Source organism: Oncorhynchus keta, chromosome 7 (genome assembly GCF_023373465.1).
Source record: "Oncorhynchus keta strain PuntledgeMale-10-30-2019 chromosome 7, Oket_V2, whole genome shotgun sequence".
Taxonomy (NCBI): domain Eukaryota; kingdom Metazoa; phylum Chordata; class Actinopteri; order Salmoniformes; family Salmonidae; genus Oncorhynchus; species Oncorhynchus keta.
In genome coordinates, this window is record NC_068427.1 from 32,561,088 (window position 1) to 32,588,366 (window position 27,279).

The 27,279-nt window shown below is 44.0% G+C and overlaps 1 protein-coding gene across 1 annotated transcript in view; it reads left to right on the forward strand.

Moving 5' to 3' along the window:
• The window catches only part of LOC118386316 (zinc finger protein 385B-like), a 179,146-nt gene that overhangs the window by 101,144 nt on the left and 50,723 nt on the right, over window positions 1–27,279 (forward strand). The window contains 1 exon segment of the mRNA XM_035773977.2: window positions 23,818–23,963. Within this exon segment, the coding sequence (XP_035629870.2) occupies window positions 23,818–23,963 (146 nt within the window).

Here is a 27,279-nt window from a genome sequence, read left to right on the forward strand (position 1 = left end):
ACAACAATCAGTCGTATATTGCACAAATCTGGCCTTTATGGAAGAGTAACAAGAAGAAAGCCATTTCTTAAAGATATCCATAAAAAGTGTTGTTTAAAGTTTGCCACAAGCCACCTGGGAGACACACCAAACATGTGGAAGAAGGTGCTCTGGTCAGATTAAACCAACATTTAACATTTTGGCAACAATGCAAAACATTATGTTTGGCGTAAAAGCAACACAGCTCATCACCCTGAACACACCATCCCCACTGTCAAATATGGTGGCAGCATCATGGTTTGGCCCTGCTTTTCTTCAGCAGGGACAGGGAAGATGGTTAAAATTGATGGGAAGATGGATGGAGCCAAAATACAGGACCATTCTGGAAGAAAACCTGATGGAGTCTGCAAAAGACCTGAGACTGGGACGGAGATTTGTCTTCCAACAAGACAATGATCCAAAACATAAAGCAAAATCTACAATGGAATGGTTCAAAAATAAACATATCCAGGTGTTAGAATGGCCAAGTCAAAGTCCAGACCTGAATCCAATCGAGAATCTGTGGAAAGAACTGAAAACTGCTGTTCACAAATGCTCTCCATCCAACCTCACTGAGCTCGAGCTGTTTTGCAAGGAGGAATGGGAAAAAAATTCAGTCTCTCGATGTGCAAAACTGATAGAGACATACCCCAAGCGACTTACAGCTGTAATCGCAGCAAAAGGTGGAGCTACAAAGTATTAAGGGGGCTGAATAATTTTGCACGCCCAATTTTTCAGTTTTTGATTTGTTAAAAAAGTTTGAAATATCCAATAAATGTTGTTCCACTTCATGATTGTGTCCCACTTGTTGTTGATTCTTCACAAAAAATACAGTTTTATATCTTTATGTTTGAAGCCTGAAATGTGGCAAAAGGTCGCAAAGTTCAAGGGGGCCGAATACTTTCGCAAGGCACTGTACGCTACATGACCAAAAGTATGTGGACACAAGGGCGGGGTGGTAGGTTAGAGCGTTGGACTTGTAACTGAAAGGTTGCAAGATCGAATCCCCGAGCTGACAAGGTAAAAATCTGTCTTTCTGCCCCTGAACAAGGCACTGTTCCCCAGTAGGCCGTCATTGAAAATAAGAATTTGTTCTTAACTGACTTGCCTAGTTAAATAAAGGTCAAATAAACCTGCTAATCTAACATCTCATTCCTAAATCATGGCCATTAATATGGAGTTGGTCCCCCCTTTGTTGCTATAACAGCTTCCCCTCTTCTGGGAAGGCTTTCCACTAGATGTTGGAACATTGAGTTTATTTGATTTTTTACAGGGACAGTGCACATTAATCAACGTTTCAGTAAAAGTGCCGGTTTGATTCCATTCAGTAACAAGAGCATTAGTGAGGTTGAGCACTGATGTTGGGCGATTAGGTCTGGCTAATAGTTGGCGTTCCAATTCATCCCAAAGATGTTCGATGGGGTTGAGGTCAGGGCTCTGTGCAAGCTAGTCAAGTTCTTCCATCTCGATCTCGACAAACCATTTCTGTATGGACCTCGTTTTGTGCACAATGACATTGTCATGCTGAAACAGGAAGGGCCTTGCCCAAACTGTTGCCACAAATTTGGAAGCACAGAATTGTTTGGAATGTCATTTTATGCTGTTGCGTTAAGATTTCCCTTCACTGGAACTAAGGGGCCAAGCCCCAACCATGAAAAATAGCCCCAGACCATTATTCCTCGTCCACCAAACTTTACAGTTGGCACTATGCATTCAGGCAGGTAGTGTTCTCCTGGTATCTGCCAAACCCAGATTGGTCCGTCAGACTTCCAGATGGTGAAGCATCATTTATCACTCCGGAGAACGCATTTCCACTGCTCCAGAGTCCAATGGCGGCGAACTATACACCACTCCAGCTGACGCTTGGCATTGCAATCTTAGGTTTGTGTGCGGCTTCTCAGTCATGGTAACCCATTTCATGAAGCTCCCGATGAACAGTTCTTGTGCTGACATTGCTTCCAGAAGCAGTTTGGAACACAGTAGTGTTGCAACCGAGGACAGACAATTTTTACTCACTTAAAGCACTCCCATTCTGTGAGCTTGTGTGGCCTACCACTTCGTGGCTGAGCCGTTGTTGCTTCTAGACATTTCCACTTCACAAATACAGCACTTACAGTTGACCAGGGCAGCTCTAGCAGGGTAGAAATTTGATGAACTGATGTATTGGAAAGGTGGCATTCTATGACGGTGCCATGTTGAAAGTCACTGAGCTCTTCAGTAAGGCCATTCTACTGCCAATGTTTGTCTATGGAGATTCCATGACTGTGTGCTTGATTATATACCTGTCAGCAACGAATAGCCTAATTTGAAGGGGTGTACACTTACTTTTGGCCATGTAGTGTACTTTTTTTCGTACTGGTCCCCCATCCCATGGGAATGGAACCCACAACCCTGGCGTTGCAAGCACCATGCACTACCAACTGAGCGACACAGGGCATTTGGGATGCAGCTCTAGCTTCCAACGGCTGGCGATAGCATCTTGTAAAATACAATTTGGTGCCGACTGCCTACGGCTGGAGCATTTTGATGGGACTTCCAGGGATTCTAGATATGTGTGCCAGTGCCACTGGCGGTGTTTCAGTAAACATTAGTCTTTCTTTTACAAACAAGATCTGGGCTGTGGGGAGGCTAGAGAATCAGCTTTCAGAGCTTAGGGGATGAGGGGATGGATGATGCTCTACAGTTTCTGTGTGTATGTGTGTTAATTAGAGAATAAGCTTTTTGTTTTATGTAGTGTGAGAGGGGGGATGTCTGGGGGGGTGTGAGTGTGTGACAGAGGTCCCCCCCTCTTTCTGTTCCTAAGTCTCCATTGAAACAATAGAGCTAAAACAACAATAATTTGCACAACAAGGAACAATGTAATATGATATGAATTTATTGACAACAGCAAAAACTCAGGTACACCTGTCACGCCCTGACCTTAAGGAGCCATTTTATGTCTCTATTTGGTTTGGTCAGGGTGTGATTTGGGTGGGCATTCTATGTTTTGTTTTCTATGTTTTGGCCGGGAATGTTTCTCAATCATAGACAGCTGTCTGTCGTTGTCTCTGATTTGGAATCATAAATAGGCAGCCTTTTTCCCTTTTGTCATTGTGGGAAGTTGTCTTTGTTAGGGGCACTATGGCCCTCATAAGCTTCACGGTCGTTTTTGTTATTTCTTGTTTTGTTGGTGACATTTTAACAAATAAAGAAAACACTCACCACGCTGCATCTTGGTCTTCCTTGAACGACGGCTGTGACAACACCACTAATATAACATCACTCTTTCTCAGCGGAAAAACGTACCTTGATCAGACAAGCCATATTCACATACAGTTTCATTGTAAAACGATATACAGTGCATGTAAAAGTACTCTCAGAACTGAGGTACAGTACAGGCTCTCATGTAGTGGTCATGTGCAGTACCAGGTCCCATACAGTGTTACACAATGTTAAGTGTTACTGAATTACAAAGTACTAGGCAGTATTAGATAACAAAGAGACTGTTCTACTGACTTGAGATCTTAGTAGATGGTTTTAGATCAGTGGGCTAACCCGATCTTGCATCCCACAAACAATTACAGTTCAGTCACATGATCACATTAATTATGTTATTAACTCACAATTATCTGATTCTTCATACATTCCATTTCCTTTTTCAGTAATTTACACATTAGAGATTTTATCACACAGAGCGGAGGGAAGTTGTGAGATTGAGTGGTGTCATTTTTCTTTCTTTGTCTCTCTTGTGATTTGCAACAACAACACATTGCAATCTGACATATTGCTGTTCTCTTCATTAGTCCAGGGGAATCTCCACACTCCTCAGGAAACCATAGCAATGCATCATGTTCTCTTCATTAGTCCAGGGGAATCTCCACACTCCTCAGGAAACCATAGCAATGCATCATGTTCTCTTCATTAGTCCAGGGGAATCTCCACACTCCTCAGGAAACCATAGCAATGCATCATGTTCTCTTCATTAGTCCAGGGGAATCTCCACACTGCTCAGGAAACCATAGCAATGCATCATGTTCTCTTCATTAGTCCAGGGGAATCTCCACACTGCTCAGGAAACCATAGCAATGCATCATGTTCTCTTCATTAGTCCAGGGGAATCTCCACACTGCTCAGGAAACCATAGCAATGCATCATGTTCTCTTCATTAGTCCAGGGGAATCTCCACACTGCTCAGGAAACCATAGCAATGCATCATGTTCTCTTCATTAGTCCAGGGGAATCTCCACACTGCTCAGGAAACCATAGCAATGCATCATGTTCTCTTCATTAGTCCAGGGGAATCTCCACACTCCTCAGGAAACCATAGCAATGCATCATGTTCTCTTGCATTCACATTCCAGCAAGGAACTGTAGCTGCTAGTGGTTGCTCACCCCCTGGTGTCTTAGCACTAGTAGACTTCACAGGTACACAGAAAACCTGATGGATTACTGAAGGGCTCTGGCTGCTGTTCTCACAGACATTGCCCTCCCAGAAGGCCCATAATAACAGAGAACTGCTCTCTGTGACTCCTTGGAAGGAAGCCCTCCTATAGTTATTTTATTTTATGTTGGAAATAGGTTCTGATTCCATTCCAGGATGTTTTGCAAACATGTACTGTACACCCCGGAGCACTCCACCACCTCCTTCTTCTCCTCCTTCTCCTCCTTGCTCCTCCTTACTCCTCCTCCTCCTCCTTCTTTCTCCCACACCCAAATGCAACAGGATTGAGTCACACACCTTGTGAATCACTGTACACACACATTGAGAGAGACAGAGACAGATTGGCCACCCACTCAGATAGTGTGATGAAAACACAACTGGTTGTATAATAGGTGCTCAGTTCCCCGTAATGTCCATAGACATAGCCTGCGTCCCTATGTAGCCCTATGGGCCCTGGTCAAAAGTAGTGTACTACATAGGGAATAGGGTGCCATTTGGGACACATCCCTAGATCCAATGAACAAATGCCAGTGTGTGACCTCATTCCAACTCAGATACAGTATGTAACATACGCCTACTCTACTCTGTACTGTATAGTACACGACAGAACCTCTTTAGTATTTTTAACTGTCACTCAACCTTAAACCTACACAAAGAGGCTTAAGTACACTAGACTCTCAATATCATCTTCTGTCAGTAATGTTTGACATGTGTATGCATAACCCATTTAGAGTAGACTGTAGTGAATTATATAATTTATGTGCTCCACTGTTACTAAATGTGGCAGCAGAGGCATATTATAACATATCCTAGCTTACCATGTTGAAAAACATTCTTGTTCACGCCCTTTTAAAAGTAACATTTTTGGAAGCAGTAAAAAAAAACATGCTTTTAAAAATCTGATTAGTAATGTCAATTCAAATCAAATCAAATTGTATTTATGACATGCGCCAAATACAAAAGGTGTAGTAGACCTTACAATGAAATTCTTACTTACAAGCCCTTAACTAACAATGCAGTTCAAGAAATAGAGTGTGGCGGGGGGTCAATGTAAATAGTCCGGGTGGCCATTTGAGTAGTTTAATTGTTCAGCAGTCTTATGGCTTGGGGGTAGAAACTGTTAAGGAGCCTTTTGGTCCTAGACTTGGGGCTCCGGTACCGCTTGCTGTGCGGTAGCAGAGAGTTGCGGTTGTGATTCAGTCAGTGGCTCACTTGTTCCTGTGGTCCCTATGGAACCTACATGCAAATGCACTGGATTATCTTTAGTGGAGAGCTGTCCCTGTGGTTACATGTGGTTGACATTATAGGACAAATCACACATTTCTCTTAGACTGTAGGATTCTCTATGCCTGTTTTAATGGCGGATTAAGCCAGTGTGTGTTTGGTTATCTCTCTCTCCATCGTTCCCTCGTCCTCTCTCCCTCTCCATCATTCGTTATCTTATGAGTTCATTGTAAGAAACCTCGTCTCTAGTATCCTAATCAAAATCTACCTTTATTTATTCATCATCAGTCCAGGACATCACCAACTGTTTGTGTTGCTGTGCTGTATAAGGACATTAACTTATTTTCAGCTGTAATGTCATTTTCCCTGCTGATCAGGTGATTTTCTTCAGAGAGAACACAAACTGCGTTTGCAAATAAATTGAGTTCAAAAGCGCAAAGATCCAACTTGTTTTAACTACCTCAGACCCCGAGGTACAGTATATAGCCATGACTGGGACTTCTCAAATCTGCATTTAAATTGAATTTGGTCTGTTATTAGATTTTCTTCCTGAAATGTTTGGTGCATGGCTGAAGCAATGGCTGTTTCCCAAACGGCACCCGTGCCCTTTATAGTGCACTACTTTTGACCAGGGCCCAAAGAGCTCAAGTCAAAAGTAGCTCACTTGGAATTAGGGTGCCATTTGGGATGTATGCAATGAATGTTCATCCTCCTCCTAGACATCTTAATAACTACACTGTCTGTCCTCTCGTCTGGAATAATAAATAGTTGGATCATTTCATAGCCTTGTAATAATCATAGAGATGCCTAAAGAGGACTGTCTAATATCTTGTTAGCCGGTAGGGAGGCAGGAATGGACAGCTGATATTTTGGGACACAGACATGTATTTTGTTACAGACCCAGACAGGCTGAGTATGTGCCTAGTATTATGTTCTTCATTTATGTGGATGAACTGAACTGTTTTATAGCCTAAACCCTGGTCATATCTTAGCCATTTTAACCAGCATCTGAATGTCACACCCTGACCTTAGAGATCCCTGTTTATTCTCTATATTTTGGTTAGGTCAGGGTGTGACTAGGGTGGGTACTCTAGTTTTTGTATATCTATGTTTTCTTTTTCTTTGTTGACCTAGTATGGTTCCCAATCAGAGGCAGCTGTCTATCGTTGTCTCTGATTGGGGATCATACTTAGGCAGTCCTTTTTCCCACCTTCTGTTGTGGGATCTTGTCTTTGGTTGTTGCTTGTGTTTGCATTCCTAGCTTTACGTTCGTTGAGTTGTTTATTGTTTTTGGTGGAGCATTTAAAACTAAAAGAAAATGTATGCCTACCACGCTGCACCTTGGTCTTCATTTAACGACGGACTTTACAGAAGATCCCACCACCAACGGACCAAGCAGCGTGGTCAGGAGGACTGGACCTGGGAGGAAATCCTGGAGGGAGAAGGACCCTGGACAAGGGCCGGGGAGTATTGCCATCCAAAGGAGGAGATGGAGGCAGCGAAAGCGGAACGGCGGCGATACATGGAGTTAAAACAACAAAGCGAGCACGAGAGGCAGTCCCCAATTTTTTTTTTTTTGGGGGGGGGGGACACACAGGGAGACTGGCCAATCAGCGTAGAGAGCGGGGGCTACATCCCGAACCGGAACCGCCACCGAGGGAAGAGTTCGCCAGCACAACCCAGTGCGGCCTGTGCCAGCTCCCTGCACTTGCCGTGCTACAGGGGGTATTCAGCCAGGACACGTTGGGCCAGCTCCAGTCCTCCGGTGCGCCTCCACTGCCCAGCATATCCTGCGCCGGCTCTACGCACTATGCCTCCAGTGCGCCTTCATAGCCCAGTTCGTTCCCTGCCAGCTCTCCACACTCATTGAGCTAAAGTGGGTATCCAGGTCGTGTTGTGGCAGGTTCCCACACCAGGCTTCCAGTACATATCCTCAGTCCGGTGAGACCTGTTCCGGCTCCACGCACGAAACCTCCAGTGATGATCCATGGTCCGAAGCCTCCAGTGATGATCCATGGCACGAAGCCTCCGGTGAACCATGGCTCTGAGCCTGTAGTGATGATCCATGGCACGAAGCCTCTAGTGATAATCCATGGCACGAATCCTCCAGTGATGATCAATGGCCCGGAGCCTCCAGTGATGATCCATGGCACGAAGCCTCCAGTGATGATCCATGGCCCGGAGCCTATAGTGGTAATCCATGGCACGAAGCCTCCAGTGATGATCCATGGCCCAGAGCCTATAGTGGTAATCCATGGCCCGGAGCCTATAGTGGTAATCCATGGCACGAAGCCTCCAGTGATGATCCATGGCCCGGAGCCTGTAGTGGCGATCCATGGCAAGGAGCCTGCCGCAACTGTCCCCAGTCCGGAGCCTCCAGCGACGGTCCCCAGTCCGGAGCCTCCTGTGACGGTCCCCAGTCCGGAACCTCCAGCGACGGTCCCCAGTCCAGAGTCTCCAGCGACGGTCTGCAGTCCAGAGCCTCCAGCTACGATCTGCAGTCCAGAGTCTTCTCCAGAGTCTTCAGCGACGAGCTGCAGTCCAGAGCCTCCAGCGGGGGTTCCCAGTCCAGAGCCTCCGGCAACGATCTGCAGTCCAGAGCCTTCAGCGGTGGTTCCCAGTTCAGAGCCACCGGCGCTGATCCACGGTCCGGTTCCTCCGGTGACGATCCACGGTCCGGTTCCACAGAAGCGGAGGGATCAGCGTAGAGAGCGGGGGCAACGTCCCGAACCCAGAACCGACACCGAGGGAAGATGCCCACCTGGACCCTCCCCTATAGATTCAGGTTTGCGGCAGGGGTACTGTCACATCCCTGTTTTTTCTCTATATTTTGGTTAGGTCAGGGTGTGACTAGGGTGGGTACTCTAGTTTTTGTATATCTATGTTTTTTTTTTGGCCCAGAGACAGCTGCCTCTGATTGGGGATCATACTTAGGCAGCCCTTTTTCCCACCTTCTGTTGTGGGATCTTATCTTTGGTTGTTGCTTGTGTTTGCACTCCTAGCTTTACGTTCGTTGAGTTGTTTATTGTTTTTGGTGGAGCATTTAAAATTAAAAGAAAATGTACGCCTACCACGCTGCACCTTGTTCTTCATTTAACGACGGACGTTACACCGAATTCACTCACGCAATGGTAATTCCGTTCTGTAGGTGAACTACAGTATGCTAAAATATTAAACTAAAGATTCGTCCATTTTAAATACATCATTCAACTTTTAATTGGGTTTTAAGAAGTAGGTGCTCCGTGGATATATTTAAAGTGTGAAATACGTCATTTTCCGGGGAAATGGAAAGATGAACCAGGTCTAGAATAGCACTGAATTAACTGTTTATATTCTGTAACTCTAAATGCAATAGAAGAAATCTACATGCTACATACAGTATATTCCATGAAAGCATGATCTAATAATAATGACAAATAATATGAGAATACACAAATACTCAAAGCAGGAATGCCCTCAGTGTTCCAGTTCAGTGGCCAGGCCTTCTCTCTGGGGTGTCATTACTCTGTTTTATCTCAAAGGGACACCTGGACTGGCCCGATACTCCATCAACCTGTCTGTCTGTATCCCATATGGTACCCTATTCCCTACATAGTGCACTGCTTTTAACCAGCGCTCACAGGGCTCTGATCGAAAGTAGTGCACTATATATGGAATAGGTGCCATTAGAGTTGCACAGTTACACTATCCAGCCTCATGTTGATAGGTATTATTACCTGTATTTATCTGTGAGATGGCCTGAGTAAAATTAAGTTGCCCAAAGACACTGATTTAAGGTCAGTTTGGCTTTTTCCCTCTAATGGTTAAGGTTAGGATTTGGGGAGGGCAATCTGATCCTTGATCAGTGCCTAAGGGCAAATTCTATTCTAAGCTGTGCTGACCATGAACCTAAGCTAACAGTGTTATACACAAGCACTGTAATCCTATCATTTTATTCCCCCTACCTAGAGATATATGATTTCACTGGCCCTGGAAAACAACTGAAGGATAAAGGCACATTCCCTTTCTCAAAATGTGATGAGATTAGATTCCTATTTCTTTTCTCCTATTTCTATGATAATGCTATTCTTAGAAACTTTTCAGCAAAAATGAAAAAACATTTTCATTTTATACTTATTCCCTATTTCAAATGGACCTTTCTTGTATTTCCTTGATGTCAAATCCTACAGATGGTCTAATTGTTGAAAGCCTAATTGAACGACTACAGTGAGTGTGGTGTACAATGACAAGTAGCCATTGATGTTTCTGCCTTGTTGTTCATGTGCCAGAGTCAGAGTGAGAGAGAGAGCTAGTAGTGGACAGAGTGGTGGAGGAAGAAGAGATCTAGCTGTGTGGTAACACAGGACCTCCAAGGACCTCAATAGGAGATGTATACATAACACAAGTTTCATTTAATTTACTGTACCAGCAGGACTCTTAGCCTCCTTCCTCCCTCTCAGGACCCAGATTAGATGATGAAACAGACATGAGAAATACTGGGGTCAGGATTATTTAAATATCTAACTATCTCTTTCTGACTTTCTAACTGACTCCATGTCTCTCTGTATCTCTCTCTCTCTATGTCTCTCTCTCTCTGTGTCTCTCTCACTGTCTCTCTCTCCATCTTTCTCTCTCTCTTTCTCTCTCTCTCTCTCTCGCTCTCTCTCTCGCTCTCTCTCTCTCACTCTCTCTCTCTCTCGCTCTCTCTCTGAAACTGAAGAATCGACTCTGGCTGTTTGAGAAAGCATCAACAACTTAGAGAGAAGAAATGAGACATTGAGGATCTCTGCAGTTACTAGCTAGGTTTCCATCCAACTGGCGACAGATTTTGTGAATATTCTGAAATCCGCATAAAAACAGTATGTACATTTTCCCACCAGAGATGTGTTTCCATCAAATTGACATTTAAAAGGCTGTACATTGAGAGAACGTGCCCACTCTGGTCTTGGCACGTGCTCTCTAGCCAACAGCCGGCGCCGACAGAGATGGCCGCCTCGCTTCGCGTTCCTAGGAAACTATGCAGTTTTTTGTTTTTTTACGTGTTATTTCTTACATTGGTACCCCAGGTCATCTTAGGTTTCATTACATACAGTCGAGAAGAACTACTGAACATAACAGCAGCGTCAACTCACCATCAGTACGACCAAGAATATGACTTTCGCGAAGCGGACCCTGTGTTCTGCCTTTCACCCAGGACAACGGAATGGATCCCAGCCGGCGACCCCAAAAAACGACTTCGGAAAAGGGGAAAACGAAGCGGTCTTCTGGTCAGACTCCGGAGACGGGCACATTGTGCACCACTCCCTAGCATTCTCCTCGCCAATGTCCAGTCTCTTGACAACAAGGTTGATGAAATCTGAGCAAGGGTAGCATTCCAGAGGGACATCAGAGACTTTAACGTTCTTTGCTTCACGGAAACATGGCTCACTGAGAGGCGCTATCGGAGACGGTGCAGCCAGCTGGTTTCTCCACGCATCGCGCCGACAGAAACAAACATCTTTCCGGTAAGAAGAGGGGCGGGGGCGTATGCTTTATGGTTAACGTGACGTGGTGTGGCCAAAACAACATACAGGAACTCAAGTCCTTCTGTTCACCTGATTTAGAATTCCTCACAATCAAATGTAGACCGCATTATCTACCAAGGGAATTCTCTTCGATTATAATCACAGCCGTATATATTCCCCCCCAAGCAGACACATCGATGGCTCTGAACAAACTTTATTTGACTCTTTGCAAACTGGAATCCATATATCCGGAGGCTGCATTCATTGTAGCTGGGGATTTTAACAAGGCTAATCTGAAAACAAGACTCCCTAAATTTTATCAGCATATCGATTGCGCAACCAGGGCTGGAAAAACCTTGGATCATTGCTATTCCAACTTCCGCGACGCATATAAGGCCCTGCCCCGCCCTCCTTTCGGAAAAGCTGACCACGACTCCATTTTGTTGATCCCTGCCTACAGACAGAAACTAAAACAAGAAGCTCCCGCGCTGAGGTCTGTTCAACGCTGGTCCGACCAATCTGACTCCACACTCCAAGACTGCTTCCATCAAGTGGACTGGGATATGTTCCGTATTGCGTCAGACGACAACATTGACGAATACGCTGATTCGGTGTGCGAGTTCATTAGAACGTGCGTTGAAGATGTCGTTCCGATAGCAACGATTAAAACATTCCCAAATCAGAAACCGTGGATTGATGGCAGCATTCGCGTGAAACTGAAAGCGCGAACCACTGCTTTTAATCAGGGCAAGGTGTCTGGCAACATGACCGAATACAAACAGTGTAACTATTCCCTCTGCAAGGCAATCAAACAAGCTAAGCGTCAGTATAGAGACAAAGTAGAATCTCAATTCAACGACACAAGAGGGATGTGGCAGGGTCTACAGTCAATCACGGATTACAAAAAGAAAACCAGCACCGTCACAAACCAGGATGTCTTGCTCCCAGGCAGACTAAATAACTTTTTTGCCCGCTTTGAGGACAATACAGTGCCACTGACACTGCCCGCAACTAAAACATGCGGACTCTCCTTCACTGCAGCCGACGTGAGGAAAACATTTAAACGTGTCAACCGTCGCAAGGCTGCAGGCCCAGACGACATCCCCAGCCGCGCCCTCAGAGCATGCGCAGACCAGCTGGCTGGTGTGTTTACGGACATATTCAATCAATCCCTATCCCAGTCTGTTGTTCCCACATGCTTCAAGAGGGCCACCATTGTTCCTGTTCCCAAGAAAGCTAAGGTAACTGAGCTAAACGACTACCGCCCCGTAGCACTCACTTCCGTCATCATGAAGTGCTTTGAGAGACTAGTCAAGGACCATATCACCTCCACCCTACCCGACACCCTAGACCCACTCCAATTTGCTTAACGCCCAAATAGGTCCACAGACGATGCAATCTCAACCACACTGCACACTGCCCTAACCCATCTGGACAAGAGGAATACCTATGTGAGAATGCTGTTCATCGACTACAGCTCGGCATTTAACACCATAGTGCCCTCCAAACCCGTCATTAAGCTTGAGACCCTGGGTCTCGACCCCGCCCTGTGCAACTGGGTACTGGACTTCCTGACGGGCCGCCCCCAGGTGGTGAGGGTAGGCAACAACATCTCCACCCCGCTGATCCTCAACACTGGGGCCCCACAAGGGTGCATTCTGAGCCCTCTCCTGTACTCCCTGTTCACCCACGACTGCGTGGCCACGCACGCCTCCAACTCAATCATCAAGTTTGCGGACGACACAACAGTGGTAGGCTTGATTACCAACAACGACGAGACGGCCTACAGGGAGGAGGTGAGGGCCCTCGGAGTGTGGTGTCAGGAAAATAACCTCACACTCAACGTCAACAAAACTAAGGAGATGATTGTGGACTTCAGGAAACAGCAGAGGGAACACCTCCCTATCCACATCTATGGAACAGTAGTGGAGTGGGTAGTAAGTTTTAAGTTCCTCGGCGTACACATCACAGACAAACTCAATTTGTCGACCCACACAGACAGCATCGTGAAGAAGGCGCAGCAGCGCCTCTTCAACCTCAGGAGGCTGAAGAAATTCTGCTTGTCACCAAAAGCACTCACAAACTTCTACAGATGCACAATCGAGAGCATCCTGTCGGGCTGTATCACCGCCTTGTACGGCAACTGCTCCGCCCACAACCGTAAGGCTCTCCAGAGGGTAGTGAGGTCTGCACAACGCATCACCGGGGGCAAACTACCTGCCCTCCAGGACACCTACACCACCCGATATCACAGGAAGGCCATAAAGATCATCAAGGACAGCAACCACCCGAGCCACTGCCTGTTCACCCCGCTATTATCCAGAAGGCGAGGTCAGTACGGGTGCATCAAAGCTGGGACCGAGAGACTGAAAAACAGCTTCTATCTCAAGGCCATCAGACTGTTAAACAGCCACCACTAACATCGAGTGGCTGCTGCCAACACACTGACTCAACTCCAGCCACTTTAATAATGGGAATTGATGGGAAATGATGTAAAATATATCACTAGCCACTTTAAACAATGCTACCTAATATAATGTTTACATACCCTACATTATTCATCTCATATGTATACGTATATACTGTACTTTATATCATCTACTGCATCTTTATGTAATACATGTATCACTAAATCAAATCAAATCAAATTTATTTATATAGCCCTTCGTACATCAGCTGATATCTCAAAGTGCTGTACAGAAACCCAGCCAAAATCCCCAAACAGCAAGCAATGCAGGTGTAGAAACTAGCCACTTTAACTATGCCACTTTGTTTACATACTCATCTCATAAGTATATACTGCACTCAATACCATCTACTGTATCTTGCCTGTGCCGCTCTGTACCATCACTCATTCATATATCTTTATGTACATATTCTTTATCCCCTTACACTTGTGTCTATAAGGTAGTAGTTTTGGAATTGTTCGCTAGATTACTTGTTGGTTATTACTGCATTGTCAGAACTAGAAGCACAAGCATTTCGCTACACTCGCACTAACATCTGCTAACCATGTGTATGTGACAAATAAGATTTGATTTGATTTGAGCTGGCAGATACACTGCGGGTAGGACAGCCTACATGATGACATTATTATGGACAAAAGAGAGAGATTTATTTAATTTATTAAAAGGCAGCCAAGCATCAATCATCATGTCTCCAGAATAAGACTCTCGATAATTATTGGAAAGGAGCATCAATCACTGCGTGCCTTTTCCCACTTTGTGAAGTTCATCATAAATATTATACCCCCAAAAATGCTAACCTCCCCTGTTATTGGTAATGGTAAGAGGACATGTTTTGGAGGCATGATTTTGTGCATCTGTAACTTTCTCACTCATCATTATACACAATTCATTCATGTTTATCTGTAATCATGGTAGCATTCACATTAAAAGTATTCTATTTCTATTCACAATAAAAGTGACTACATTCAATTCTATTGGGCACAGCATAATCTGAAACACAACCAAAACAAACTGCAAATGTATCCAACAAGTTTGTAGAGTCACAAGCTTCATATAGTCATTGCATGCTAGAAATATGGGACCAATTACTAAACCTTTTACAATGTAATACAATCAGTGAATTGATCCAAATACTTAAAACACCTTCAAATGGGGGGACTAGATACATAAAGTTCATTCATTTCTAAACTGTAAAAAAGATATGTATGAAAATACCCTCAAATAAAGGTGACATTCTGTTCTGTCGCCTCATATGAAACATTTGATCTCAATTCCAAAATCCTGGAGTATTCAGCCAAATGTACCATTGTAGCTTCACTGTCCAAAAAAAGACAGAGGGGAGTGTATAGACATCTGGTTCTAACTGGTATTTAGTTTGGTATTTGTATTGATTTAGTTGAAGACTAGTGAAAGACAAAATTGTAAAAAGCTTTGAAGGTGAGGTTGGAAACACACCTAAAAACACTAGATACAATATACTGTAAGTACAATCCCGTTTCTTTCAATTAATTAAACAAAGAATACTCATTACAATTGAGCATGAACATCAGTGTACAAAAAAACCGAGTTGCTCTGTTAGTCTTTTGGTTGTTGGTTGTTGGCTATTTGTGGCAGTCTCTGATCATTCTTTTTCTGTAGAGATAATCCATCTGATTTTCCCCCAGAATGTCACCTGATGTTTCAGAGTAACACATGTTTAGAATTCTCCACTTGAGCTCTCTGGTACCTACTAACCATTGATGGTACAGTTTCCCAGGTAACAGGACTTGGCTGTAATCATTCTGTTCTCTGAATATTGATGAGCCATTTTGAAAGGACTTGAGCGCTAAAGCAAAAGTCAATATTTATCTCAACTCGAGTGCATCTCTCTCAAATGACATTCTAATGAATAGAACTACAGAACCAGGAACATTGGACAAACATACTGTATTTAGAGTACATATTATTGAGATACATTACTTAAGAACAGGAATCAAGTATTCCACATGTGTTCATCTGAAGTAAGCTCATTATTTGTATCAAAAAGGCCCACACAGACAGGACATGCTCACAACACATTACTACACACACAGCTTCACTCTCTCACCAACACAGAAATCAAAAAACACGTGGACACCATTGCAGGTACACCATTACAGACACATCAGTTCTTTCATCTAGTTGTAATGACTAGCCCTGGCCTGGACAGAGGCAGCTGGTGAGTGTTGTAGTGTGTGAATGAAGGGCAGGCAGGCAGTAGACTGGCCTCAAGAATCAAGTTTCCAGCAACCAAGCGGGATAGTAATTACTTCCTGAAGGAGCCTAACCTCTGACCTGTCACCACTCCACGGGCCTTGAAGACCACCCTGTCATGTTGCTGATCACAGACTAGACAGACCCAGCAGCAGTGATGAGTGTTCTAGTGTGAGACTGTGAACGAGGGTCGGGCAAACAGGTCTTGGCAGAGTTTTTTGGCTGAAGGCTGGCCTCCAGCTTCTAACCTCCAGGCAAACAGTAATGACCTCCTTAAGGGCCTAACCTCTAACCTGTAACCTCTAACCTGTCCCATCCAAGGGTCTGGAAGACTGGGCCGACTGGTGGACTGGTCCTGGAAGCTGTGATGGCTCTTCCGAAGAGTTACTATGCTGTTGTACCCAAAGCTAATACCAATAGTGCTTTTACACCTGCATTGTTTGCTGTTTGGGGTTTTAGGCTGGGTTTCTGTACAGCACTTTGAGATATCAGCTGATGTACGAAGGGCTATATAAATAAATTTGATTTGATTTGATTTGATTACCATGATTGCGTGCAAAATGGTTGTGGCAATAACTCACTGTAAATAAATGAATCTGAGCCGTAGAGTCATGCTTCAGAGCACAATCTAGCCTGTACATTTATGCTCGAAGACATTTATTTTAGCTCTATCACATTGTGTTCAGATCTATAAAAGGTTCATGACAACACAGTTGTGTTTGTTCTGATAAGAAATGCATCAAAAATTGTTATTGGAAAAGAGAGTGCCCTGTGTTCCTGTTCTTATGGTCTGCTGTTGTTCCTGGTAAGGCTTTGTAAACATTAGCTCCAAATAAATCACTATGAACTGGGAGGCCAGTTTCAAATGTCTAGTTGGGTCTCGCATGTGTTTCTCATCTCAAGGTCTTTATTATGGGTTAGCAGAATGACCATGTTTGAGAATGTAGCAAGGTAAAAAAAAAAAAAAACGCTTTTCGCTTCCAACAATACACATTGTCATTGTAACAAGTCATTTAGATAGGCAGCTCAGTTGGTAGAGCATGTCGCTTGCAACGTCAGTATAGTGGAATCGATTCCCAGGACCACCCATACGTAGAATGCACGCATGAATGTAATCGTTTTGGATAAAAGCATCTGCTAAATGGAATATATTATTGTTATGTTGTACAAGGTCTGACTGATGCAGTAATAATGTGGTGAGCGTCTCGGGTGTCATACATTGAGTCATGAGTAATAAAATAATCCAATGAAAGTCAATCCTGTTTAGGTCATTTCTTCCTGGGAAAAGGGATTTTTATCCTTTATTGTTTCATGACGTCAGACATAGTATTCTACCCAGTGATTTTCATGTGTTGTGGTGTTAGATTCAAGTGAATTAAACTACAGAATGTGTGGACATTAGCAATTTAAGGTGTGTGCCATAGTGTAGAAGGTCGTACTGAAGACGTTTCATTTTGACAATGGGAAGCGCATGGCATGAAGTTGGACAAGACAGTCTGGACAAAAAGTGTCATATGATTTATAACACTTTGACATCACATACAGTAGTGTACAGTACAGTAGAGTACAGTAGAGTTTAGTACAGTAGTGTACAGTACAGTAGAGTACAGTAGAGTTTAGTACAGTAGTGTACAGTACAGTAGAGTTTAGTACAGTAGTGTACAGTAGAGTTTAGTACAGTAGTGTACAGTACAGTAGAGTACAGTAGAGTTTAGTACAGTACAGTTGAGTTTAGTACAGTAGTGTACAGTACAGTAGAGTACAGTAGAGTACAGTAGAGTTATGTTCAGTACAGTACAGTAGAGTTTAGTACAGTAGTGTACAGTACAGTAGAGTTATGTTCAGTACAGTACAGTAGAGTTTAGTACAGTAGTGTACAGTACAGTAGAGTTATGTTCAGTACAGTACAGTAGAGTTTAGTACAGTAGTGTCCAGTACAGTAGAGTTATGTTCAGTACAGTACAGTGGAGTTTAGTAGAGTAGTGTACAGTACAGTAGAGTTCTGTTCAGTACAGTACAGTAGAGTTTAGTACAGTAGTGTACAGTACAGTAGAGTTATGTTCAGTACAGTACAGTAGAGTTTAGTACAGTAGTGTACAGTACAGTAGAGTACAGTAGAGTACAGTAGAGTTCTGTTCAGTACAGTACAGTAGAGTTATGTACAGTACAGTAGAGTTTAGTACAGTAGTGTACAGTACAGTAGAGTACAGTAGAGTACAGTAGAGTTCTGTTCAGTACAGTACAGTAGAGTTTAGTACAGTAGTGTACAGTACAGTAGAGTTATGTTCAGTACAGTACAGTGGAGTTTAGTACAGTAGTGTACAGTACAGTAGAGTTCTGTTCAGTACAGTACAGTAGAGTTTAGTACAGTAGTGTACAGTACAGTAGAGTTCTGTTCAGTACAGTACAGTAGAGTTTGGTACAGTAGTGTACAGTACAGTAGAGTACAGTAGAGTTTAGTACAGTAGTGTACAGTACAGTAGAGTACAGTAGAGTTTAGTACAGTAGTGTACAGTACAGTAGAGTACAGTAGAGTTTAGTACAGTAGTGTCCAGTACAGTAGAGTACAGTAGAGTTATGTTCAGTACAGTACAGTAGAGTTTAATACAGTAGTGTACAGTACAATAGAGTACAGTAGAGTTTAGTACAGTAGTGTACAGTACAGTCGAGTACATTTACATTTTACATTTAAGTCATTTAGCAGACGCTCTTATCCAGAGCGACTTACAAATTGGTGCATTCACCTTATGACGTCGAGTGGAACAGCCACTTTACAATAGTGCATCTAAATCTTTTAAGGGGGGTGAGAAGGATTACTTTATCCTATCCTAGGTATTCCTTAAAGAGGTGGGGTTTCAGGTGTCTCCGGAAGGTGGTGATTGACTCCGCTGTCCTGGCGTCGTGAGGGAGTTTGTTCCACCATTGGGGGGCCAGAGCAGCGAACAGTTTTGACTGGGCTGAGCGGGAACTGTACTTCCTCAGTGGTAGGAAGGCGAGCAGGCCAGAGGTGGATGAACGCAGTGCCCTTGTTTGGGTGTAGGGCCTGATCAGAGCCTGGAGGTACTGAGGTGCCGTTCCCTCACAGCTCCGTAGGCAAGCACCATGGTCTTGTAGCGGATGCGAGCTTCAACTGGAAGCCAGTGGAGAGAGCGGAGGAGCGGGGTGACGTGAGAGAACTTGGGAAGGTTGAACACCAGACGGGCTGCGGCGTTCTGGATGAGTTGTAGGGGTTTAATGGCACAGGCAGGGAGCCCAGCCAACAGCGAGTTGCAGTAATCCAGACGGGAGATGACAAGTGCCTGGATTAGGACCTGCGCCGCTTCCTGTGTGAGGCAGGGTCGTACTCTGCGGATGTTGTAGAGCATGAACCTACAGGAACGGGCCACCGCCTTGATGTTAGTTGAGAACGACAGGGTGTTGTCCAGGATCACGCCAAGGTTCTTAGCGCTCTGGGAGGAGGACACAATGGAGTTGTCGACCGTGATGGCGAGATCATGGAACGGGCAGTCCTTCCCCGGGAGGAAGAGCAGCTCCGTCTTGCCGAGGTTCAGCTTGAGGTGGTGATCCGTCATCCACACTGATATGTCTGCCAGACATGCAGAGATGCGATTCGCCACCTGGTCATCAGAAGGGGGAAAGGAGAAGATTAATTGTGTGTCGTCTGCATAGCAATGATAGGAGAGACCATGTGAGGTTATGACAGAGCCAAGTGACTTGGTGTATAGCGAGAATAGGAGAGGGCCTAGAACAGAGCCCTGGGGGACACCAGTGGTGAGAGCGCGTGGTGAGGAGACAGATTCTCGCCACGCCACCTGGTAGGAGCGACCTGTCAGGTAGGACGCAACCAAGCGTGGGCCGCGCCGGAGATGCCCAACTCGGAGAGGGTGGAGAGGAGGATCTGATGGTTCACAGTATCGAAGGCAGCCGATAGGTCTAGAAGGATGAGAGCAGAGGAGAGAGAGTTAGCTTTAGCAGTGCGGGAGCGCTCCGTGATACAGAGAGAAGAGCAGTCTCAGTTGAATGACTACTCTTGAAACCTGACTGATTTGGATCAAGAAGGTCATTCTGAGAGAGATAACGGGAGAGCTGGCCGAGGACGGCACGTTCAAGAGTTTTGAAGAGAAAAGAAAGAAGGGATACTGGTCTGTAGTTGTTGACATCGGAGGGATCGAGTGTAGGTTTTTTCAGAAGGGGTGCAACTCTCGCTCTCTTGAAGACGGAAGGGACGTAGCCAGCGGTCAGGGATGAGTTGATGAGCGAGGTGAGGTAAGGGAGAAGGTCTCCGGAAATGGTCTGAGAAGAGAGGAGGGGATAGGGTCAAGCGGGCAGGTTGTTGGGCGGCCGGCCGTCACAAGACGCGAGATTTCATCTGGAGAGAGAGGGGAGAAAGAGGTCAGAGCACAGGGTAGGGCAGTGTGAGCAGAACCAGCGGTGTCGCTTGACTTAGCAAACGAGGATCGGATGTCGTCAACCTTCTTTTCAAAATGGTTGACGAAGTCATCTGCAGAGAGGGAGGAGGGGGGAGGGGGAGGAGGATTCAGGAGGGAGGAGAAGGTGGCAAAGAGCTTCCTAGGGTTAGAGGCAGATGCTTGGAATTTAGAGTGGTAGAAAGTGGCTTTAGCAGCAGAGACAGAGGAGGAAAATGTAGAGAGGAGGGAGTGAAAGGATTCCAGGTCCGCAGGGAGGCGAGTTTTCCTCCATTTCCGCTCGGCTGCCCGGAGCCCTGTTCTGTACAGGGCTCCGGGCAGTAGTGTACAGTACAGTAGAGTACAGTAGAGTTTAGTACAGTAGTGTACAGTACAGTAGACTACAGTAGAGTTTAGTACAGTAGTGTACAGTACAGTAGAGTACAGTACAGTAGTGTACAGTACAGTAGAGTACAGTAGAGTTTAGTACAGTACAGTTGAGTTTAGTACAGTAGTGTACAGTACAGTAGAGTACAGTAGAGTACAGTAGAGTTATGTTCAGTACAGTACAGTAGAGTTTAGTACAGTAGTGTACAGTACAGTAGAGTTATGTTCAGTACAGTACAGTAGAGTTTAGTACAGTAGTGTACAGTACAGTAGAGTTATGTTCAGTACAGTACAGTGGAGTTTAGTACAGTAGTGTACAGTACAGTAGAGTTCTGTTCAGTACAGTACAGTAGAGTTTAGTACAGTAGTGTACAGTACAGTAGAGTTCTGTTCAGTACAGTACAGTAGAGTTTGGTACAGTAGTGTACAGTACAGTAGAGTACAGTAGAGTTATGTTCAGTACAGTACAGTACATTACAGTAGAGTTATGTTCAGTACAGTGGTGTACAGTACAGTAGAGTACAGTAAAGGTATGTTCAGTACAGTACAGTACATTACAGTAGAGTTATGTTCAGTACAGTAGTGTACAGTACAGTAGAGTACAGTAGAGTTATGTTCAGTACAGTAGTGTACAGTACAGTAGAGTTTAGTACAGTAGTGTACAGTACAGTACAGTAGAGTTTAGTACAGTAGTGTACAGTATAGTAGTGTTATGTTCAGTAAAGTACAGCATTGCTTGCTCTTTGGGGTTTTAGGCCGGGTTTCTGAATAAACACTTTGTGACATCTGCTGATGTAAAAAGGGCTTTATAAATACATTCTATTGATTGATTGAGTACAATACAGTACATTATGGTTTGTAACTACTATGATTTCTCATTGGTGCCAATTCAATTGCAGAAATTAACGATTTGGTATCGGAATTCAAAATTGAAATGAGTAAAAACACTATAACTAATGAATAGGCCATAGGTCTACTTTTACTTGTTACTTCTATGAACTTTCATTATCATCCCGCCTCATGAGGGACAGAAATATGAAAATATCTTATAGATATGTGGGTTTTTGGTAATGGAATTTCAAGGCATAAGGCAATATTAATTATTCTTTAACTTACAGAAGACAGAAACATTTATCCAGAACTAAATATAATATTATGTTGATAATAGTCTGCAGGGTTCATTACTTCAATGTGATCGTGTTTTGATGTATTTCTAATTTCCTTTTAAGACTTTTTCTGCTGTATGTTTTCTAAGACCCCTTTTCCATCTGTTTGACCAGGAATCAAGGCTTTTTCTCATTCCAAATTTTTGGGATGGAAATTGGTTGAAAAATGAATATATATGCCATAATAAATAAAAAAAACATAGACTCTTATCTTTCATTTGACCCCCAATTTGACATGCTCCTATTTACTTCACATGTTGGTGCTCATGGGTCCTTTTACATGGAAATGACCAGACACACAAATCAAATTATGAACAACTCAAATCCAAACAATTTACTTCCTATCAGCAATGGAAAAATCTAAACATTAGAGGTTCTAACCATGTGTCTCCCATGACAACACAATCATGAGACAGTATAGTTTGCAGTATTACATTACATCTCTATATATTATATAAAGACAAAAACCCTCAGTAGAGCTTCATCTCCATAAATCACAATGTCTCTTGATGGATGATATATTTCTATGAAATTAGCTGGAAGAGTATCCCTGCTGTGTCAGCGCGCGTCGATATATTACGTTCTCTTGGCATCGAACACAGTATGATTTAGTATGAAGGGAAATTTGAAGCAATAGCTTGATGTTTCTTTTTTTTGAGAAATGTTGTTCATGTTGAATCTCTGACAAGAATATGAGCACTTATTTGAAGTTAGTTTGTGTGTACGTTTGTCAGCACATACACACACAAGCTGGCACTTATGGATTTCTGAGATAGACTCACTCATCATTTCACATGCTATTAAATCTCTACTGAGATTAACTCTTGTATGCAGACACACACACACACACACATGCACGGTCCTTCTGTAGCTCAGTTGGTAGAGCATGGCGCTTGTAACGCCTGGGTAGTGGGTTCGATTCCCGGGACCACCCATACGTAGAATGTATGCACACATGACTGTAAGTCGCTTTGGATAAAAGCGTCTGCTAAATGGCATATATTATTTATATTATTATTATGCACGCACATGCACACACACATGCACGCATAAAACATGCATAATATGGAGGGAAGTTGAAGAGAGAAGAGCTTTGAATTCTGTGTCGATTATCTACAGTAGTGCATAGCTGGTTAATGTCATTCTTTATTTTGGTCTGGATCCATAGGCTTCTGTGTGCATTAAGATTTTATATTGTATATACAGAGTATGAAAGCCTGAAGTGAACTGGCAATAACCTTATTGTCCTTTGAAATATACAAAGTAGATATACACAGATATGACTACGATACCAATGAACTGCCTTGCATCAGGTATGATCTGTTTCTGGGCTCAAGACCCAGTCCCAGCCATAGAAGTATTCTCCTAGCTCCATTCCCTCTGCCCCAACATAATGTACTGCATCCTTCCTCCAGCCAGCCCACCTTCCAGGCTGACTCACACCCCAGCACACACACACTCCACATCTTACCCCAGCCTATGAGCGCATAAAGACATTTTTCTGCTTAATTTAAGACAGGATGAGTTACTTTCCACTATTCTCTGCCACAGCGCTCACAACAGCCACAGTGTACAGTGTATTTTCTCTGCCTGTTAGCTCCTCGTGTGTGTTATGTATGGGCCTAGTGCTATGAATATAATTTTTTATTTAACCTTTATTTAACTAGGCAAGTCAGTTAAGAACAAATTCTTATTTACAATGACGGCCTACCGGGGAACAGTGGGTTCACTGCCTGTCAGCTCAGGGATTCTATTCTATCCAGCATCCTTTCGGTTACTGGCCGAACGCTCTAACCACGCACTAACCTGCCACCACTACATCATACTGCCCTCATCTGAAAATGTGTTAATATTTCTCTTTCTCTGTTTTTCTCTTTTCCTTACTCTTTCTTTCTCTTTCCCTCTCCCTCTCTCTTTCCATTGTTCTGTCCCTTTTTCTCTCTCCTCTCTCTCTCCATCCTTCTCTCTCCCCCCCTCCCCTCTCTCTATCTAACTATCTCTCCGTCTCCAAAGGAAGTTCATGCCATAGCAACACACTGCCTGCGCTGGTGCGGAATCAGTCTCTGATGATGCAGTCCACTTTGGATATGAAACCCTTTATGCCCTTCCACCAAGTGGACACCTCCTCTAGTGTGGGACTCTTCCCTAATTTTAACACGGTAAGAAATTGCTGCTTTCATCTCTTGTTAGTAATGCTTTCCCGAGCCAGAACACCCCATAGGGCAGTAACCCATCTCCTTTTTTTGTAGTGTGAGGCAGATTGATGAACAGGTACAGCCACTTGATTGGGCGCGAGTCCTTTCATCTCATGTATTTGTAGTTTATTGTCACTATTATTGATCTTAGATTTCAGTATTGTTTCATTGCCAGAATCCTACTGTCTTTCTTTTCCTGATTCATGAATTCTAAATGGCTTAGGAGATTCTTCCTTTTCCCTTCACAAATAATCTTAATGGCAAATGCACAGAGAGAGAGAGAGAGAGAGAATGCTGCAGTCCCACCATCAAGGTATCGATTCCAACCCTCCAAAACGGAGAGGTGGAAACAAAATCTATTCTTGCTTTTATCTTGCCAAAAACACATCTCATGCTGATAGTTGATGTGGCAGGTGTAAAAATGTCATGACCTGAAAAATCCACTGAGAGAGTTAGTCAAGAGAGTTTCTATGAGTGTTTAACTCTGTGTTGGCCGGGCTGTATGCTCCAACCATAGAAGGACTAAAACAGACATTTCCATCCAACGTTTTGTGATGGGTGGACCGTTCTATTTACATTTTATTTCTATGTCTCCTCCAACCTGCAAAGTCAGTCAGAACAGTGTCCTGTTAAAAGGGACTGAGGTAGGCAGCAACAGGAGGACTGCTCATGTCTGTGTGACTGTGATTCCCAGACCTGCCATGGTCCGATGTGACAACACTCTTTGGAACAGTTAGTGAGAGCCTTGCCTGTAGTCACGGAAACCTGTCAGGAACACTCTGACTCACAGCGCTAGTCTCTAGTTCAGACCTGGATTCAAGACACTACTCTAAATCATTTCAAATACTCTATCTGTGCTTGACTGAGGTTGTCTGTTTCCATAGATCCAATAGAAACACCTGAAACATCCAAACCCAATCAACCTGGCATTCCAGTCAAGGCTAGGGAAAATGCTCAATAGTATTTGAAAGATTTGAACAATTTCAAATAGTATTTGAACCCAGGTCTGCTCCAGCTTAGCTCAGCTGAGTCCAGTGTGATTCCATTGGCTGAGGCAAAGACACATCTAAACCAGACATAGTGTCTCTACTGCTGTCGTTGACTATTAAGTGGTAGTGCACTAAGTTGATGAGTTCATGTTGGTGAGAGTGATGTTGATTATATACACTGTGACTGTAATGATGACACCAAAATTAAATATTGTCCAAAAGTTCATTGGGGGACATTTATTTTTAAAGATATTTTGAAGAATATACTCATTGCAAAATTACAGTTTTACATTTACATTTTAGTCATTTAGCAGACGCTCTAGAGTGACTTACAGTTAGTGCATTCAACTTAAAATAGAACAGGCACATATCACAGTCGTAGTAAGTACATTTCCTCAATAAATTAAGTCAGAGAGACCAGAGGTGTTGGTGTGTCAAACACTCCTTAAAACACACCTGGCCCGGGTATCCTGGAAGGATATTGACCTCATCCCGTCAGTCGAGGATGCCTGGTCGTTCTTTAAAAGTAATTTCCTCACAATCTTAAATAAGCTTGCCCCTATCAAAAATGTAGAACTAAGAACAGATATAGCCCTTGGTTCACTCCAGACTTTACTGCCCTTGACCAGCACAAAAACATCCTGTGGCGGACTGCAATAGCATCGAATAGTCCCCTCGATATGCAACTGTTCAGAGAAGTCAGGAACCAATACACGTAGACAGTCAGGAAAGCAAAGGCTAGCTTTTTCAAACAGAAATTTGCATCCTTGATCTCCAAAAGGTTTTGTGACACTGTAAAGTCCATGGAGAACAAGAGCACCTCCTCCCAGCTGCCCACTGCACTGAGGCTAGGTAACACGGTCACCACCGATAAATCCATGATAATCAAACATTTCAAAAAGCATTTCTCTACGGCTGACCATGCTTTCCTCTTGGCTACACCAGCCCCGGCCAACAGCTACCCCCCGCAGATACTTGCCCGAGCCTCCCCAGCTTCTCCTTCACCCAAATCCAGATACCAGATGTTCTGAAAGAGCTGCACAAACGTACAAATCAGCTGGGCTAGACAATCTGGACCCTCTCTTCTCTTTCTAAAACTATCCGCCGCCATTGTTGCAACTCCTATTACCAGTCTGTTCAACCTCTCTAACGTATCGTCCGAGATCCCTAAAGATTGGAAAGCTGCCGCGGTCATCCCCCTTTTCAAAGGGGGTGACACTGTAGACCAAAACTGTTATAGACCAATATACATCATGCCCTGCCTCTCTAAAGTCTTCAAAAGCCAAGTTAAAAAACAGATCACTGACCCCATTTCGAATCCCACCGTACCTGTGCAATGCGGTTTCCGAGCTGGTCACGGCTGCACCTCAGCCATGCTCAAGGTACTAAATGATATCATAACCACCATCGATAAAAGACAGTACTGTGCAGCCGTCTTCATCGACCTGGCCAAGGCTTTCGACTCTGTCAATCACCGTATTCTTATCGGCAGACTCAATAGCCTTGGTTTCTCAAGTGACTGCCTCACCTGGTTCACCAACTACTTCGCAGACAGAGTTCAGTGTGTCAAATCGGAGGGCCTGTTGTCCGGACCTCTGGCAGTCTCTATGGGGGTACCACAGGGATCAATTCTCGGGCTGACTCTTTTCTCTATATATATCAATAATGTTGTTCTTGCTGCGGGTGATTCCCTGATCCACCTCTACGCAGACGACACCATTCTGTATACATCTAGCCCTTCTTTGGACTTTGTGTTAACTAACCTCCAAACGAGCTTCAATGCCATACAACACTCCTTCCATGGCCTCCAACTGCTCTTAAACGCTAGTAAAACTAAATGCATGCTTTCCAACCATTCGCTGCCTGCACGACTAGCATCACTACCCTGGACGGTTCTGACCGAGAATATGTGGACAACTACAAATACCTAGATTGTAAACTCTCCTTACAGACTCATATTAAACATCTCCAATACAAAATCATATCTAGAATCGCCTTCTATTTCGCAACAAAGCCTCCTTCACTCACAGCGCCAAACTTACCCTAGTAAAACTGACTATCCTACCGATCCTCGACTTCGGCGATGTCATACAAAATAGCTTCCAATACTCTACTCAGCAAACTGGATGCAGTCTATCGCAGTGCCATCCATTTGTTACCAAAGCCCCTTATACCACCCACCACTGCGACCCGTATGCTCTAGTCGGCTGGCCCTCGCTACATACCGTCGCCAGACCCACTTGCTCCAGGTCATCTACAAGTCTATGCTAGGTAAAGTTCCGCCTTATCTC